Below are 18,853 nucleotides of genomic sequence, written 5' to 3'. Positions count from 1 at the left end.
TGTGTAATTTCTATAAGAAAACAGCAAACATCCCTAAGATCAGTTTCCGATCAACTAAGTCTCTGCGAAAGTGTGTGTTTATAATTTTTAGGACGTGCAGCAGGTCCGCAGCAGGCCTCAGGTCCGCTCTCTGTCCACCCAAAAAAACGTCCCGGTGACGTCACTCGCGCCCCTCTCGTGTGCGCAGCAGCGCGCGCGCACTCAGAGCCAACAGGTCGGGATAGATTTTTACTAACTTCGTCTCGGTTAGTACGTTCAATTTAGTCTTCCAAATGTTTCTCTCATTTCTATTAGAAGCGGGCGTCGGTGGTTTTGGTTGATAGAAACGGTCGCTAAAACGTGGCTACTTTTTGCTTCTTCTTCTTCTTCTTCTTCTTCTTCTTCTTCTTCTTTGTTTGAGGTCAGTAACCTGTGAAGGAAGCACAAAGGATTTACTGCAAACTGGGATTTATCTGTGCTGGCCGTGTTTGAACCGTGAATAATACCATGGTCGCATAGCTTTGAGCCAGAATAGTGTTTTGTTTTTTTGATTTTTCAAAGGAGAAAAAAAAGAAGATCATTTGTTAGAAACGAGACCAGTAACACACCTGCGGCGAGGAAATACAGGTGAGTCACGTTTTAGCTAAAACTAAATGCTTATAGTTACCCGGGCTATATCCTATTAATAGCAACCCTATTAATAGCTCTTGGAACACGTTTTTAATATATTGGATTTCTTATAGTGTTTAGTATAGTTTTTTATGTCAACATTAGAGTTTATTGAGTTGAATCTTTTTGCATGTATTGTATCTGTTGAACCAGGTTAAAGGTCACCATATCAGTCTAAAGTATTCACATGCCATGTTTTTTTTTGCCTGTGAAATTTGGTAATTATTGGCAAGTTTACTTTTCCATATACTTGTTACTTTTGATCTTCATTCCTCCCAGTGGTCTTATATCACGGGATTAACCATTGGTTAATAAAGACAACATACTTTTATAATAACTAGCTTGTTCACGAGACAGATTTGAGGAAAAGCAGCTCAGTTATTTAAAAAATAGTGTCAGTTACATAATGAAAACGTGGTATTATGTGTGTTTGTTTGTTGGAGGGTGTTCTAGTTCATGGCCAAACAAGTTTGCCTATTTCATATATTATAGATAATCTAACTGGTCTAACTTGCTATGTTTTGATAAATGTTTACTTATAAAATATATGTTCTACCTAAAATATGATTTTTTTTCTTGTCACTTAAAACCCTCAATATTATATTAACAGGCAAAAGTGACTGCAAGCCTTACACCACTTGCACTCAGGAGTCAAGAAGAAAAGGAAGGGAGGAAGGAAGGAAGGAAGGACGGAGACAGATTGTTGTCTATTGTTGCCCTGGGCTTCCCATTGTATTCAGATGTATGCAGAGAAAGTTGTGGCAGAGGGGAAGATGGGTGAGTGCACATGTTACATACACTGTTGACCGTGCAATCATTCTCACACACACAAACAAACAGATAAACATCCACAGATTAAAATGCTGAGCTGGTCTTGCTGTGGCACATGTTGCTTGTTTTCTGTATTTGGGACCAGACACCAGTTAACCATTAACTATTTGTTCAAAGCTGACTGGCTGTCTCTCTGATGTTCACTGGGTTTATTTTTGAAGTTTTTCCTCCATAACATTATCTTTGATTACTGGTAATATTTTTTCTTCTGATTCGATTAGTAGAAATTATAACCCAAACAGAAATGCGATGTGTTGACCCCACACTGTTCTTTGATCCACGTCATATTCACAGCAGTAACCAACCTCTCCTAGCAGTCACGAACAAACTGCTCACTGTAAGTCTTGATGAAGCTCTCCTACTGGATGCCATTAAACACACTCCCATCAGCATTAGTGAAGCACACATTTGAATGGAAACCAGACACTTCACATCGATCTTGTTCCCTGCTGTAATCAACAGTAAATTGTCACACCAAGGTCATTATGACCCCCAGCCAGCCGTAGACAATGCAACATGCAATGACACGACACAAGATAAGAAACTGACATGGCTTGAATACACAGGGGAGGTGCAGGTGATTGGACACAGGTGGAAACAATCATGGCCACTGCAGACAATCACAGTGGAAGACAGGACAAGGCAGGAAGTGAGGGACACAAGAGATATGAAACTACAAAATAAAACAAGACATGAACCCAAACCGTGACATAAATTCCCCTTTTATACGTTTATGACCCACAGCCCTGGTAGACAAAAGCACACCTACCTTACATTGCAGGGACAACTCGAGTGCAGGTACACTGAAGCCAGTAGTCTCCCATTAAGGGAAGTCTGACCACATCTCCAAATCTTCTTTTGTTCTCATCACCAGTTCTTTTTGTTGCGCTGCAACTTACTTTCTGTGTCTGTTCAGCTTTGGATTTGTAGATTCTGTTGCTAAACGGAAGGGAACCCACCCATGTGCAATGAGTCATGCTGTGTTTTTGGTGCGTGTAATTACAAGGAAAAACAATGTCCCGCACATGGTGGGGCCTATTTTGTGTCTGTTAAACCGGATTCCACACTATTAGTATGTGTTCCCTTAAATCTAAATGTCAGTGGACAAGGCAGCAGAGGCTATGCAGTAAGGTGTGGAGTGGTGAACATCAACCTCTTATGTAAAAAGCTGGTGCATCGACCTTGAGTTTGGATTATTTTGTCAGAATATTTTTCCTATGGTAAACAATGAAATGGCCTCCCTAAAGTCATGAAGTCGATTCTGGTAAATCTACAACCGCCACAGACCCTGTATGTGACATCCATCTCCTTGACAACGGAGCAAAGCGTGTGATACCCTAGGACACAGAGTTCCAGACACTTCTGAAAAGAGAAGAATGCATCCTACCTTGTATCCAGGTACACAACTGCTTACTTTCCTCCAACTGTGGGACGGTGTAATGCGTGCAGGGGGAAGGGTGTGACTCCGATGATTTTGGAGTCACACCCTGTAGTAATCACAGGGAACATTTTCCATCTGGCTGTCTCTGGCTGGTCATGTGACTCATGGATGAGGATAAAAATAAAAACCCCAAAGAAAGCTGTACGTATGTTGTGTTTGTGTGTGCACGGGTCACAAACAGATGTGATGATTCATTCTCCGTTCTCGTGGCAGCCTTTTCTTTGTTGGAGGCAACCCACCACGTGGTGGAACAGCCCTAAAGGTTCACTGCTTCGTGCAATATGATGTGCAACATTTCACTTTAGTAAGTTTGTTGTTAAAGCTTGAAAAAAAGTATTGGATATATGTTCAACAGTATCATGAAGCAGTGTCTTCAAGGACCTTTCGTTCGTAGATCACACCTTTACATCAAGTTTTAGAGGTGCTGTTCATTTTCTGACTTAACAGCAGTAGTCTTGTGAGGGAAACGTCTTTTAAAATAATCAACAGGCTTCACACATAGTAAGTGGAATTGTGAGTTAATGTTGATAACCCATTTACAATAAAATGAACCATACTATGAACTTAACACAGTTTCAAAGCTCTTTGCAACATACATTTTTACTTCTGCATTCTACTTGCCAGCACATACTTCCTCAGTGATTGCAGGTACTGTAAATTCCTGACTCACAATTGCAGACACACATACACTCAGGGGGAGGTGGTCTCTGGTAGAAGCTCACAATGGAGTGTTTGTTCCGTGCTGCAGGTTGATTGAGAAGAGCGCTGTGTTAGGGAGAAGACATCCAGAGAGAGAGAAGAAAACAGGGGGGGGTGGGCAGCTCCAGTGACGTTGAAGTCAATAAATCACAAGGAACAATAACACCATTGTCTTGCTGATTGGATGATTGGAGGGGAAACCTGATGGAAGGGAGGGAGGGGCTGAGGGGGGCGGAAGGACAGGTACAGAGAGAGAGAGGAGGAGCTTGTGTTTCTGGATCACGACGTAGAAACAGTGCAGGTGGTTCTGTGGTTGTTTCCTTGCATGTTGATGGAAAGCACAAATTTTACAATGCAGTAACATGCCAAAACCTTTTTCCTGCTTTCTCCAAACAGGCGGTTACAGAAAATATATATTATATATATATATTATATTAAAGCACAAAGAGTTACATTTCCCCCCTCATTTTTTCCTTCAGCTGTTACTGAAGCGGAATAAAGTCTTTATAAATGTCCTATGAATGACAGATGCTTGTAATAGTTTACACAGGTCAAAGCCTGAAACACACAGGTGCACTTGATCACTCAGTGATGTCTGCATTAGCTTTACAAGGACTAAAGCGTGTGTGTGTGTTCAATAGTTATTTATTTAATCATTACTCTCATTAACATCAGTGTGTTAGCAGCTATGACTCGTCCACCACTGATTCTGGGAAATATTCATACATTGGGGGACTTGGAATGTAAGCGAGCCTTTGCTAATGTCATTTGTAACACCGGTTGCTTTTCCGAACGTTACAAAGTCACAATGTCTGCTGGGAAAAAAGGCCCGTTCTCACGGAAATGTAATTACCCCTGTTCTTATGGTGAAACATTCATTCATCAGTTTGGTTTGGCTGTTAATGATTCGGCGTCAAGAGGTGCAGCCTCCTGCGTTCCCCTGCACTGTTGCTCTAACCCTGATGATGATGATAATGACGAAGACCGTGCGTGGTCTTGTGTTAATGGTTGTCACTGGGATGGTAAATGAACTGCGGCGTGTTGGATGATGTGGGATGTGTACGGCAGGCTGACAGCCCTCACAAAGAGAGGATTTTTCAGTGCTATTTTCTTTTCTTTTTTTGAAACATTACAACAGGTCCAAGAATGGTACTTCTGACATTTTATGTCTTATGGCTCAGTACCATCACAAGTGTTCCGAGTAAGCCATGCCGGTCAGCCTGCATGCTCTGTTCCGGGACCCTTGAACTGACCCAGCTGAATGGATTTATGTTAATAATTGCTGTGTCAAACTTATGTTGCCCAATCTACAATTAAAACAAAATATGTGTCAAGTTGACACATTTGAGGCGAGGATCAGAGGTGCAGAACGCTAGTGAAAAGTGCGCTCACATACTGCACATGCACACGGGACAAACATGGCACTATATACCCCCAGTTTAGAAGTTTGTTCTTGCCTTGTGGAGAAATGCTAGACTTTAGACTATTGATCTAATCGGTGGCCTTTTCATTCTTTGCCAGGAACTGTGCAGCTTGCCCCTTCACATTGGGACAGCAAGCTGCAACCGGTCATCTTCCGAAGTTTGTTGTAGGGCAACTTAAGTATAAAACCAAGACCCAAAGAAATACACTCGTCCTTATCTTATTTTAATTGACAAAGAAAAATAGCAGTTAGTTGCAGCTCTAAATAACGATGTTTACACTTGAATCTTTGATGCGTGTGGTTGTGTGTGTCTGCAGGGCACAGGGGAATCTCTCTGACCTGTGTGTTGACCCCCTGTCGTGTGATTGGGGTGTGTGCGACACTGATGACCTTGGGAGCCATTGGAGCAGCTGTGTGGGCCGTAGGTCAGACCGCAATGCTTTCACATATACACATCGTCACACACATTTTCACTCAAACACACCATAAGAATCCTACTGTTAGAAGTATTTGACATTATGTTTTGCATTGAGGGCCATTCTTTTTTATCCCTTCTGTAGTCACGTATTGCTCCATGGATGAAGACACAGGATTGTATGATGGTAAGTACGAGAGGACAAGATTTGTAGTCTGTCTGTCCGTAGCAGAAAGCAAACTGAGGATTTTTACTTTATGCATTTTTAGAAACTTTCAGTATCGGATTTATATATATATTTTTTAAATGTGTATTAACAAATAAAATAACAAAACGTTTGTTCTAAATAAGAAAAGACTCTTAATGAACAACTGGTTTTATCGTTCAATCTCTGCTCTCATAATAACAATAATTGTGACCTGATTTACACAGAAAAATACATATAAAGTAAGCAGCAGTTTGTGCTATTCCACCAAGCGTGTTGTAAAATTTAAAGTGTCATTTCCTGCAGTCCAGATAAATTCTGCTGACCAACGTCTCAGAGTCTTTGACCCGGCCGAGAAGAGGTGGCGTCAGGTGTGTTCTTCCTCAGCCAATGAGCTGCTAGCTAGCATCAGCTGTGAAGAAGTGGGCTTCATCAGGTGAGATATTATTAATCAGAATATCTCAGCATAGTTTTCAGCATAGTGTGACGCAGGCGTGCGTGTCTGTTTTCAGTGTGGTGAATTACTCCGTCTCGTCGGTGCCAGAGGCCAGCGGAGATGGCGGCGACTTCTTCTGTGTCAGACCGCAAGAGCTCAGCTACGGCAAGAAAATCAAAGACGCGTTGTTCCCATGGTAACAAACACCTGTCTGTTGGCTCAGGCACCTGTCTCGCGGCATGCTAACTTTCTACCACACTGAACTCTTTGTTTTCCTCCACTTGTGCGCTCGGTTGACAAAGAGAAAGCTAAAGGCTTAGTTGCTTCTTCTCTGTCAGGTTGTTGCTGACTCTTTCTCTCTGTGTTTCAGTGACTGTGAGAGCAGGGAGGTTCTCACACTGTTGTGTCAAGGTAAGACGTGAGCTCAGACCTCATCCTTCCCCGGCGTGTTGGGATTGTCATCATGAGTGCTTCTTTCTGTCTATATTTTTTGCTGCCTCTCTGTCAATGTTCTCTGCTTCTCTCCTGCTTAATTATTTAACTTAATTCACTTTGTCCTGTCTATGATATAAAATGTATTCACTTCCAGTTTACACCGACGGCGAGCTTTCCCTTCTCTCTCCTCGGCAGACTGTGGCAGGCGTAGCTTCGCAGCAGACCGCATCGTTGGCGGTGTGAATGCCAGGCAGGGCAACTGGCCATGGCAGGTCAGATTGGAGTACGAAGGCGTTCATCAGTGCGGAGGAACCATCATCTCAAACCGCTGGATTGTGTCAGCAGCTCACTGCTTCAGAGAGTCAGTAATCCAGCCTCACATACAGTAATCCTAATTGACTTTAAAGTACATTGCGGACAAATTCCATATATATATATTTATATTCACACTTTTATTTCCTGCTAGAAGATATCGCGTCGTTAATCACTGGCGTGTGAAGCTGGGCTCCATCTATAGTACACCAGTCAACGCCAACGTGGTGGAGGTGAACACCATCGTTTACCACAGCAGCTACCTGCCCTTTGTAGATCCTAGCATCGATGACAACAGCAGGGACATCGCTGTCCTGGCCCTCACCCAGCCCCTCACCTTCAACGGTAGGCCACACAGAGGCCCACACACCTGTTCACGAGACACGCTCACTGACACACACCGGTCTATTTGATTGACAATGTTTACAGATAAGGCTGAATAATGAGATAACCAGACGGATCAATTATAGTTATTTACCTGCTTTATGTAAACAGGATCTAGATGGAAGGCGCTTGAAGCAGAAACTGTTCTTTAAGCAGCTCACTTCTGACATCTAGTGTTTGACTTTAAAATTACAGCCACAGCATGTCAGGTCTAGAATACTGCAAGTCAAAGGGCTATTTGTGTAGTGAATGGTTTCAGTGCTGTTGATGAGGTTAATAAAATAACCCGTGGTTTGTAGCTTTATAAGGCGAAGATGGCACACATTATAGTTTGGAAGAACAAGACAGACGCTGACAAAGTCATCTACACTTTCCGATACAATATATGGTATGAGTGTGTGTTTGATGGTGAATAGTGTAATAATACACATGTTTGTGTGCGTAGAATGCATCCAGCCTATTTGCCTGCCGGCACACGGTCAGAGACTGATAGACGGACAGATGGGAACAGTAACCGGCTGGGGAAATGTAGAATACCACGGTGAGTCGTCTGCATTTTAGTACAGCTGTTAAAATTGTAAAATTTGATGTTGCATGACATGATCTATCTTCGTATAAACATGTGATATCATAACAAACAGCAGAGAGGACAGAAATACCATTTTGATGATTGGAATTTTCCAATGGTTTCATAACAACTAATTCCTCTTTAGACTCATTAAAAACCCCTCCAAAGTATTGTTGTTTTAAAATGTTTTTGATTTCTCACTTTCAGGTGTTCAAGCAGATATTCTGCAGGAAGCGAACGTCCCCATCATCAGCGATGCTGTATGCAACGCTCCGGACTACTATGACAATCAGATCACCACCAGTATGTTCTGTGCTGGTTATGAGAAAGGAGGCATGGATGCCTGTCAGGTCAGAGTGTGACTTTGCTTTTGCATGCCGGTGCATTCGGACTCTGGGGGTTTCTTTGCCCTCATGCGGGTGTGCTCGGTTTAATCGGATGCTTGTTTTTAACTAGAATCTAAAGGTTTACGTTTTCCTGATGCGTGTACCTGGTTGTCAATAAGCTGTTGGAAATGTTTGGGAAGCGCTGTAATCTCTTCTGTGGTTTCAGGGAGACAGCGGCGGCCCCTTTGTGGCGGAGGACTGTCTGTCCAAGACCAAGCGGTATCGCCTGCTGGGGGTGGTGAGCTGGGGAATAGGCTGCGCCATGGCCAAGAAACCCGGAGTCTACACCAGAATTTCCAGGTTTCTGCCCTGGATATCCACGGCCATGAGGGTGAGAACCTGGACGTGTTTTTGTTATTTGTTTTCATTGCATTGTCTCAATGGTTAACGCACGGCCAACAGAGTGAGAACAGAAACCGGCCTTCAGGTCTACCTATAAATCAATGACCACACACACAAATTCTCACATTCCTTAATCTAAATTAAATCATGTAATGTCTTACACGCGCGCTTCAAGACTGGTTTTGAGTTTAAGTCATCTACATCTTTAAACGTGTTCTTGTGAACTTAACAGTTTCTGCTCTCATCTCTTCTCTCCAGAACTATCACAACTCACCGGGGCTTCACAAAATGGCTCGGACATGAGATTCCTGCTCCTACGTTTCCACTTTTTCTACTCTCGGTTGACAATATCAAAAGACGTGGAGGCTTGTCGACAAGGGGCAGTTGGAAGAAGGGATGAAATGCTGTCACTGTTCCAGTGGTGTCCTTCTTACTTAAAACATTTATTTAAGATTAACTTCTTCCTGAACTTTCGAAAGCCCACCAAGACCAACGTACTCAAACAATAACCGGTATCTAAAATACAAGACAGAGCTCCTAAAGAAACATGACGTTTTATTTAAGTTGACTGTTCTCATGAAGTATTGATTTATACTAAAATCCGTACACTGGATTTAGGATACAAATAAATAAATAAAAAAATATGAGGAGATGAAGTTAAGTTTTAAATAACATCCAACAGGTGAGCTGAACAGCAGAATGTTGCACTGAGACCTGCAAAGGCTCAGGTTCAACTCGAGAACGCTGGATGAAAACCCAGGGATTCATTCCATAAGGGACTTTATTCGGTTTCTAGAGGTTTTTATCTTGTTCCACGTGACGCACTCTTGGCTGCCAGTGTGCACAGCAAGCCGCAGTGAGTGCAGACGGTAAAGATCTTGTGCAAAACGCTTTTATTACTTTTAAATAGCGCAACACTAGGACACACGGTGTCAATAATTTATCAGTAATGCTAATGAGTAGCAAAAATATTTCCTGGTCACTTTATTTTGTACAATCACAGCACACATCAATCTTTTCACACCTTAAAAATGTCATTTTATTTGTATCTTTTACTTGTGTGATATTTTATATGCTGCAGCCTGACATGTCATTAATAATAATAATAATTATTATTATTCATTCAAGCTCCGTCTTTGTCAAATCCCCACATGACGGGGTAATGATGATTCTTGTATTGAAATCAGTATTTTGCTATCGCCTTGTAAATATTAGCCACTGACTTGTTTTGTTTGGTCTATTTGAGGAATGTTACAGATGTCTTCATGATCGTAATGCCAACAATTACAACCTATTTCTGTCAACAGCGCACATTACCAGATTGTAAATGCTGACGATGTCACATCCAATGAACTGTGTATACTCATGATCTTCCATGACCAATGTATAGTATTATATACTAAAACTCTCTGCGCCTACAGTTATATTCAGCATAAACAACAACAAAGTGTTACAGCAGTGCATTCCATTTTAGATTAGATAGATGTGATTACTTTTATTGTTCATATTCTAGTGGCATCTACTTGCTATGTTTTACTAGACATTCACCTGACACATTAACAGAAGAGCCAAACACCAAGAAAAAGGATTTTAGGTCAAAAGTATCTCTCAAGACTCCACTAGACTGTAAATATTAGGTTTCAACCCAATCTGTGATCAACATAACAGAAATAAACCACCGAGATAACGGCACAAACATAAATTGTATAGAAAGGATTGGATCTGAAATCTGAACAAATGTAAAATGCTTTCTGTCATTGATTTTTAGCTCTTGACGCAAAATTATGTGATTTGTTTTGCATCCATAAAATTACAAACTATTCTCCAGTTACTCCTCTGAAATAAAGTTTATGCATGTAGCACATTATGGCATTTATGATATGTGCAAGATGAATAAATATTGTAGATGCACATTTTTGCATTGGTTATTGTATTGAAATGATAACAACTTGCCCACAGTTACATTATTTATTATGTCTATAATACTAACTGTACGAACTGCAGTGAAAAAATATTCTCAGATAAAAAAACACAAACACGGTAAAACAACTGTGACAATATATGCTTTGGTTATACACCAGCAGGTGGGAGACGACAGGTAACCACTGTTGAATCTGGCCAACACAGCTTTCTCTGTGTGCTGACATGGGTCTGTTCCACATGGTGGCGCTGCTGCACCGTGCTGCAGCAGCAACAGCAGACTGAAGAGTAAACTGCTTGATTTACAGACAACATTTTAACCAGATGTAGTCTTCTTCATGTCTTTCTACCTGGAATGTCCCGATGATGATCTTTGAGGACCTGCGGCTTATTATTTCTGATTAATACTATTTTAACATCTTCTACTATGATGTCTGTGTGATCCAAACACTAAATAAAAAAATATCTGGAGCTGTCAGTAAAATGTGAAGGAGTTTTTTTTTTGCCATTTTTTACAACAGACCAAATGCTCGCCCTCACACCTGCTGCCCCTTCTCTGATCAGCCCGGCCCGGCCCGGCCCGGCCCGCTCACCTGGGTCTCATTCCTTCATAAGCCACACTCCACAAGCACACATAACTACCACTAGAGGAAAGATAACACATAGAGAATATTTATTGATTTATTTGATACACAAGTTAGTAACGTGCCGTGGATTGACCACAGAATAGAAAGAGCGTGCATAATGATGTTCTTGATGGAATATCTCTATGGTCACAATATTTTTTGTTGCTGCATTAGTGTTAGATTTGAATATATATATATGATGCTTTTCTCAAAGACTGACAAATGTTTACTTCTGTGGAAGACAAACTAAATTAGATTATCACGAAATGTAATCTCACTGCTGACTACACCCCCTCATTCTCAATCCTTATTCAGTCTCATATGTTGTGAGCTGCAAAGACTGCAACATACATTGAAGCTAAAGATTAGTTAGTTGTGTTTTTAAAATAAGCTTTTTATGTCAAATCTTGCACATCCTTTATAGATAGCTTAATTTGATTTGGTGTTTTAGTATTGATGGTCATCATCTTTCAAGACGAGGTGATGCAAATGATGTTGTGACAACCACTCAAACTGTGTAATCTACCTTTACTTTACTTTGTCAGTGTCACATTAAAGATTTGGCCTGTAATGAGGAAGTGGGTGTAAGAAAAATGGCCAACAGGGTGTTACCTCATTGAAAGATGCATGGAATAAAAAAAAGGAAAGACATTGCGACACAGTAACGGTTAACACGTTTGTCCTCGTGGTCTGGTGGAGAATCCATGACGACGTGTCCGACCCGGGACAGCAGCAGGCATCGTCAGCCCACTCACAGTCTCAATCTGAATGGAAGTAAAGCGATCACATGATGAAGATGATTTGTTTGCACGTGTCTATTCACGGTTTTGTGGCACTGAGTCTCTTTATTTTTGGTACATAGTTAAAGATAAACAAGTAAACTCTGAATGTTAAACTTTTCCTTTTCTTTGCTATTTGTTTTATTTTAGAGGCACGACTTGGCCTTTCTGATCAAACATCGTCTGTGTCCCACTGTATGTGAGTTTTTGTCATTGTACCTTCGTAGGTATAATGCATAAAGGGATGTAGACATAATAGAATATAAAATACAAACATAACAGCAAAACACACAACTTGAAATATGTGTAACTATAAGGTTTGTAAAGTGCACTACCTGGTTTGCCGTCTTGTCTCCCATCAGCGACGAGGCTGTTGAAGTAAAGTGTAAACAACTTTGGAGGAATCCTTCTGCTTTTTATCACCACCCAGTGGAAGGTTGTGGACCTGCACCTGGTCCACACTGAAGCAACAAATAATCACTCCATCTGAACATCCGACTCCGATCATGACAGCAGGTCTTCATTTTCACTCCACAACCATTAGAGCGTCTTTAACGTCCAAAACTGGGATGAGAAATTTATTGCACTCTCATAAACGAGAGCAGGGTGTTGGATATCTCAGAGGAAAGAGAGGAGAGACAGAGGGGAGTGTGAGCAGACTAGAGAGAGGGTGATGACAGCAGATGGAGAAGGAAACAAGAGGGCCAATGTGCTTGTGAAATATAATGCGGGGCAGTATGAACCAGTAGATTGTTGCCATAGTCAACAGCTCAGACACATGGTGTGAATGAAAGAGGAAAGAGAGAGAGAAAGAGAGAGAGAGAGAGAGAGAGAGAGAGAGATGTAGTGCAGAGGACAGAAATAGAAGAGGCCGGTGTGTACCTGGACAACTTGGAGTAGTGGACAGTGATGTAGTTGAGGGCGGGGCTGTGAGATTCCACTTCTGTGATTGGCGGAGCATCCTTCAGAGGAACAATGGCGGGGTGGCCGCTGTCACTCAGGTCCTCTGGCTCTTCCTGCGTGCAGCAACACACGCAAACACACACACACACACACACACATGCAGATAAAATGGTGATATGTGTTTTACTTTATCGTTCTTTGCCTTAAGGCCTCAGGTGGAGTACAGTAGTTGAGTTGTGCACCGGTATGTCGGACATCCTCCCCCTTTTCACTGGAAAGGTCTGTTGGGTTGACTCATAGAACCTGGTGTCAGCTGTCACTGGCGGATGCTGGGGTCACATACAGACACACACACACACACACACACACACACACACACACACACACACACACACACACACACACACACACACACACACACACACACACACACACACACCAACACACACACACACACCAACACACACATGCAAAACAGAGTATTGTTATATTATATATAGTATTGTTTTTAGTCTTCAAAAGACAAAAATGACATTTAAACTATCCCAACGGAGATTTTAATTTGTTCAAGCACTAAACATTGTGGAGTTACAAGTAAAAAAACAGTACTGCACCTTGTTTGCTACCTTTCCTGACTCGGTATCTACTCTGTGCATGTTCTTACTGTGAAGACACAGGGGAAATAAGTAAGTATACTTACTTATGAGAGTGGCAATGAGTAAATATTCATTGTTCTTCCGGTCACCTGATCATAATGGCCACTGTGAGAGTGATGAGTCCGGCAGACACTCCTACTGCTGAGGCCAAGGCAATGACCTTTAGACGACCTGCCCCGTGGGACAATAGCAGAGGTTATCAACATGACCAGAAACAAGAAGTAATGAACATAGAAGTGAAATAGATATAAAGAAACATAAGCAGAGAAAGTATAGAACGGAGAAAGAGCTGTGCATCACCTTGCAGGCGTCTAGACTTGAGACGTGTGTTTCCAGCTCCAATTTCCAAACCTGACTCCACTTTTTGAGCTGTCTAGACTCAAATAGTAGTTTTCCACAACACTTCATCACCCCTCCTCTCCATTCATAGCGAGAGCGCTATACATGACTCACCATGACTCATATAGACAAACAGTCAGAATGGGTCCATAAGACTGGAACCCGGTCCTCACACTGTCATAGCGACAGGGAGGTTTCACCACTTCATCTTTCCAAACAATCCCTCACAGGAACAAACAATAAATAATCAGAAAAATACACTGAAATTGGGCATGGTTGGTTTTCCCGAGCTTATCAGTGATAACATAGATACAGAATAGACAGCGAAAATCCCCACGTTGAAAAAGAACGTACTGTAGAACTATAACAACAAAAACCACAACGCTTGTTTGCTGAAACAGAGCGAGAAGCGAAAGGTGGAAGCCGCCTAGAAGCTGAAGGTTGGTGAATGAATCATTATCCACCTCGGACTCGCACGGTCAGGACCGGAGAGCTGTGGGCTCCGATTCGATTCCTGGCCTCGCAGTAGTACTGTCCGCTCTCTCTGGGGCCAACCTCGGAGAAGGTGAAGACAGGGCCGGACCTGCTGCCCCATGCTGCGTGAGGAGGGCAGACGGGGGGAGAAGATGCACTCAGGGTTTCAGGCATTGTCGGCGGGTTCCGAACCAACGGAAGCAAACCTTACTGACAACCAACGTTTACACAGAGAGCTGTTGATTATTCTGTAATGTTAACCTTGAGCGGAACCACATTTTTTACGATGCTAACATTGTGCAGAGCCCCCGCCCAGAGCCAAGCGGTGCCAGGTGAAGTTGTCCACTGCCGGGTTGGCCTGACTGCTGCAAGTCAAGGTCAAAGGTCGGCCGGCGTCGACCACACCTGAGGGGCGGGCAAGAACCGAGGTGTTCTTAGGAGGGTCTGGAGAGAGGAACAGAAACATTGATGCACAAGGTCAGGGAGGGTTTTTTTCTTGGTACATTTGTTTTTCAAAGAGAATGAAAAGCAGTGTGCCAGAGAGACACTAAACTTCAAGAGTAGAGGTTGAGAAATAATACACACACACACACACACACACACACACACGCACAGAAACCACTACTTACAGAGTATAGTGAGTGTAGCAACAGGGGAGGTTTGGTATCCCAACCGGTTCCATGCTTTGCAGTAGTACTGACCGGCGTGGTGAGCACGCACCGAGGGGAACGTCAGGTTCTGGAAGGTTCCTTTAGTCAACACCTGGTCACCTAGGATACGATACCAAGCATACCTACAGGAGGGAGCATGGTGAAGATGACGATGATGACGATGATGATGATGATGATGATGATGATGAAAATGGGCATAGGACTGGGATCTTTTGCGATAATGATTCGGACTCTCAGTTAGATTTTACACAGGTGACTATTTAAACGTTGGCCAGTCCTCACTCACAACACCTTTAAAAAGTCTGAATTAAAATGGTTAAGAACTAAGGTGACAACGACAAATGCAAAAATGATGAAATAAAACGGGCAAAAACACACCTTAGTTGTTATGAATAAATAAACCTGGCGAGGATTTGTGGTACCTGCTGGCAGCAGGGTGGGCCTGGCTGACACAGCTCAGGTTCACGTAGGAGCCTTCTCGGATGTCAGCTGGAGGAGTCAGCAGCACACGCGTGTTCTTTGGAGAGTCTAAAACAGGCAGAGGGACAAACAGCAGCAGCTTCACTCTCTTTTCATAGGAGTGTGTGGAACGAAAAGCATTTTTTAAGGTATGAAGGAAAGAAGTCATGTTATCAGGACCAGAGTCAGGAAAAAAACCAGTAAGTGTAATCAATCACCAATCAACAGTTATAGGTTCATCATCATGTATGACCAGCAGCAGATCCTTCACATTACTACTGAATGTTGGACATTTTCTGCTAGAATATTAAGTACAACTTGTGCAGATTATATTTATCTTCATTGACTTATTGGTTGATTCATTAATCACTTCAGGTTTGTTGCATCTTAAAGAACATTCTGAGAAACTAGTAAAATTATGAAAATTCAGTAGTTTGAGATTGTTACACTTCCCACTAAATCCATATACGGAAGAAGGTTTCCGTGAGAGTATCAAATAGAATGGTTGCCTAATAATTTGAACACCTCAGGCAGATTGACAACAGGACCTAAAACAGACACATTGAAAATGGGTTCACACAGATCTTTAGTCTAATTCGCAGACGTTTACAGTGGGTCAAAGTCGCTGTGCCTGTGATTGCAATCAAACACCCCACAAACTCACACGTGACATTGAGCAGGAGTGGTTTTGAGCGGTCTGTTCCCAGTGAGTTGCGTGCAACACAGAAGTACTCTCCTCTGTCCGTGTACTTGAGGGGGGACAGGTGCAGCTGAGGCCTAAAACTGTCCGGGATGCTGCCACTCTCCATGTCTGAGAGCAGATGGAGAAATAGCTGCAGATTAGTGCAGCAATACACACGAGGAGCGTAATATGTAGACGATGAAGTTTCAATAATTCTTCTTCAAAGGGTCCTGCAATCCCAGAGGAAGCTTTGAAAACATTTTGTCCAGGAAAGACTTAAAGCTGCTCTGCTTCAATACATAATTTAAAGACTTCCCCCCTGTCCAAGTGAAGGGTAGCTTTTACATTACATGTGCTACTGTCATCAACATGTTCAGCTCATATCCAAGACCCAGCCAACAAATGTGTACCCTACCTGTCATGTTATACTCTGTAATGGTAAATGTGCTGCTGTCCCGTACCTTTGAACCATGCATAGCTCTCTACAGGCGGAGCTGCATCACTACGGCACGTAAGAGTGACTGACCCCCCCTCTGAAACATCTGCCATGGGGAAGACTCCTATGGAGGTGGAGCTGGGACCATCTGGACGGGAGGGGGCAGATAAAAGAGGGGTTCAAGGGTAGGAAACAAGGACAAAGCGGACAAAAAAAGAAAAGCAATGATGAGAAGCAAAATGTAAGCGCAGTTTATAGCAAATGTATTTCAATAATTTAACTCCCATAGCGGCCAATGGCAGGTGTTTACAGCCCCGGGTCATTTCCAGAGAGTACTCACGGCCCAGGGCCAGCGAGAGGGACGGCGACTGCACGTTCTGCGGTGGGATCGGTCGGCAGGCGTACGCGCCAGCATGCTGCTGGTCGAAGCGGTTGATGATCATCCATTTCTCGTGGGAGCCGAGGTTCAGTCCGTTCCTGTGAGCAGAGGGTCCTGTCAGACAGCGATGAGTGACGGCGACAGATGAAACAATGGCATGTGTGACACACCTGTACAGTGCAAGGCTCCGCCCCGGAGCAGCACATCCTCTGGCCCGGCAGCCTACAAACACAGTCTCTCCCAAGCCAAACATGATGGCGGGCCGGACCGGATGCACCTGGACCCGGAGGTCTGAAACGCAAACGGACGTTGACACATTTCCCCCCCCCCCCAAGCAGCGGCTCGGCCGGGGTCCAGTTTAGCCTCAGAGTTTGAAACTACCTGTTACGTCGAGAGCGACGGTGTCCGGCGACGTCCATCTCCCCAGTGGTTGGTCCGTCTCGAACCTGAAGTGGTACTGGCCCGCGTCGCTCAGCCGGACAATCCGAATCTGGACTGAGCAGCTGGAGTAGCTGCCTCCGATGTAGCTGGAAGCCGCAATTCATTTGTCACGCCTTTGTGCCCCATCTCGCGTTTAAAAAAAAGAGTCCCCGTCTGTTCCTCCTACCGGGTGCGTCCGCGGTACGACAGGCTGACCTCGTTGGGGTCAGTGTGGTAAGCAAACTCCCTGCGACCTTCTGCAGACACACGGAACCACATGACCCGCTTCACATTGTGACCTGTGACGCAAAGAAGAATAAAGGAGTGGCAAAACATTAAAAAAGGCCCTGAACTTGAAATATTTAGCGTCGAGTTTATTCATGGGTTTATTAACAATCAGTTTTGATGTTTCACAAAAATGAAAACACAAAATTGAATAGAAGTTTTTACAGATGGATTTGAGACCTGATGGGTAGTCGTAACGGCAGGGCAGAGTGACGGTTGTTCCGGCCCACACACAGATATCCCTCCTAGAAAATGACACGCTCCACCCGCTCTGAATACCTGCAGGCCAAATAAACAGCCCCAAAAGGCAAAGAAATTGACAAGAAATGCAAATTCTACAAGTTTAAACACAGAGTTGAAAAAGAGTAAACTAAAATGCTCAGACAATATCCAGATGAAGGGCCGTACTGTGCTGTCACATCCCACAAAAATACGCTGACGCTGCCGTATAAAATAAGCTTCCAAAGGTTTGGGGAACACACACTGGGGGACTGAAAGAGCTGTGCATCGTGACCACTCACAAGTGAAGGTTTTCCTTCAATGTGGCTCCTTGGAGAGAGACTTGTCAAACCGCAGCTCTGACTCGCTGAGAGACGGACACGCAGGATTTGAGGCGGAGGAAATGAGCATCGGTGTGCGGCTGTGGTGTCGTCCTGTGCTGCTAACTGCCTGCCTGGCTGACTACCTTGCACAAAAGTCAAATCAATACTTATAAATAACCTGAGCAAAAAAGGCAAGGGCACCTGGCTGCAGGACCTACCGAGCACGAGGGAAGTCAGTCATTCGTTTTTTGACTGTTGTTACTTGTTTAAAAGCTTGTGTGACATATTTATTGTATATCAGGAGAAGAAAGCAAATACCAGTTAATTGTGAGGCATGCCAGTTCATGTCTCCTTCCATAATAATCCCTTAGTGCTTATTATGAGGTATTAAACTTTAATACCTATTAATGAAAAAAGGAGTTGTAGCTTCTGCTGTATTTCTGTGTTGGTATCTTACCTGGTAACGCTGTAAGGATGATGCACAGAACTAACGCACCTGCCAACATCTCCGCTGACACAAGCACTGCAACGACACCGGAGACGGAGAGAAGCACGGAGAGAGGTGAGCAAAACAATTTTTAGAAAGAAAAAAAAACACCGCCGAGCTGATTAAATACGAAGCACAAACCCCCTGAAAGTATCTTCAGTCGGGACAGAGCGGGGTTTGAGTGATGCGTGCGACTCCAGCAGGGATGGAGGTGAGCTCCTCCAGTGATGACGGTTGCATCAGAAGCGGGTGATGGGGGGAGGAGGAGGA

The 18,853-nt window shown here is 43.3% G+C and overlaps 2 protein-coding genes across 4 annotated transcripts; one reads left to right on the top strand and one right to left on the bottom strand.

Moving 5' to 3' along the window:
- Nucleotides 1–203: 203 nt before the first annotated feature.
- Nucleotides 204–10,227, top strand: hpn (hepsin). Of its 3 annotated transcripts, XM_037453969.2 has the most exons (14): nt 204–606; nt 1,259–1,425; nt 2,765–2,877; nt 5,360–5,467; nt 5,603–5,644; nt 5,969–6,098; nt 6,175–6,294; nt 6,469–6,509; nt 6,729–6,918; nt 7,000–7,190; nt 7,675–7,770; nt 8,005–8,147; nt 8,350–8,514; nt 8,784–10,227. In XM_037453969.2, exons 3-14 carry the CDS (start codon nt 2,856–2,858, stop codon nt 8,826–8,828), a joined length of 1,293 nt encoding a protein of 430 aa, XP_037309866.1. In that variant the 5' UTR covers nt 204–606; nt 1,259–1,425; nt 2,765–2,855; the 3' UTR covers nt 8,829–10,227. The 3 variants fall into 3 exon arrangements, with proteins under 3 accessions (XP_037309866.1, XP_037309865.1, XP_037309867.1); XM_037453968.2 differs by lacking the exon at nt 2,765–2,877 and having other exon boundaries at nt 205–606; XM_037453970.2 differs by lacking the exon at nt 2,765–2,877 and having other exon boundaries at nt 207–606; nt 6,729–6,894.
- Nucleotides 10,228–11,050: 823 nt separating this feature from the next.
- On the bottom strand, nt 11,051–18,810 carry si:dkey-33i11.1 (sialoadhesin). The gene is made up of 18 exons (XM_062565581.1): nt 18,554–18,810; nt 17,735–17,833; nt 17,457–17,568; nt 17,231–17,376; nt 17,020–17,140; nt 16,811–16,947; nt 16,496–16,618; nt 16,017–16,163; nt 15,316–15,421; nt 14,852–15,015; nt 14,517–14,666; nt 14,213–14,344; nt 13,499–13,580; nt 13,368–13,416; nt 12,996–13,082; nt 12,733–12,866; nt 12,186–12,311; nt 11,051–11,835 (listed from the first exon to the last, which is right to left on the bottom strand). The coding sequence occupies exons 1-17, from the start codon at nt 18,600–18,602 to the stop codon at nt 12,209–12,211; spliced, it is 1,941 nt and encodes a 646-aa protein (XP_062421565.1). The 5' UTR covers nt 18,603–18,810; the 3' UTR covers nt 11,051–11,835; nt 12,186–12,208.
- Between the last annotated feature and the right edge of the window lie 43 nt (nt 18,811–18,853).

The sequence above is a fragment of the Pungitius pungitius genome, chromosome 11, assembly GCF_949316345.1.
Source record: "Pungitius pungitius chromosome 11, fPunPun2.1, whole genome shotgun sequence".
NCBI lineage: Eukaryota > Metazoa > Chordata > Actinopteri > Perciformes > Gasterosteidae > Pungitius > Pungitius pungitius.
The sequence above is the reverse complement of the archived record's forward strand: the minus strand, read 5'-3'. Positions and strand labels throughout refer to the sequence as shown.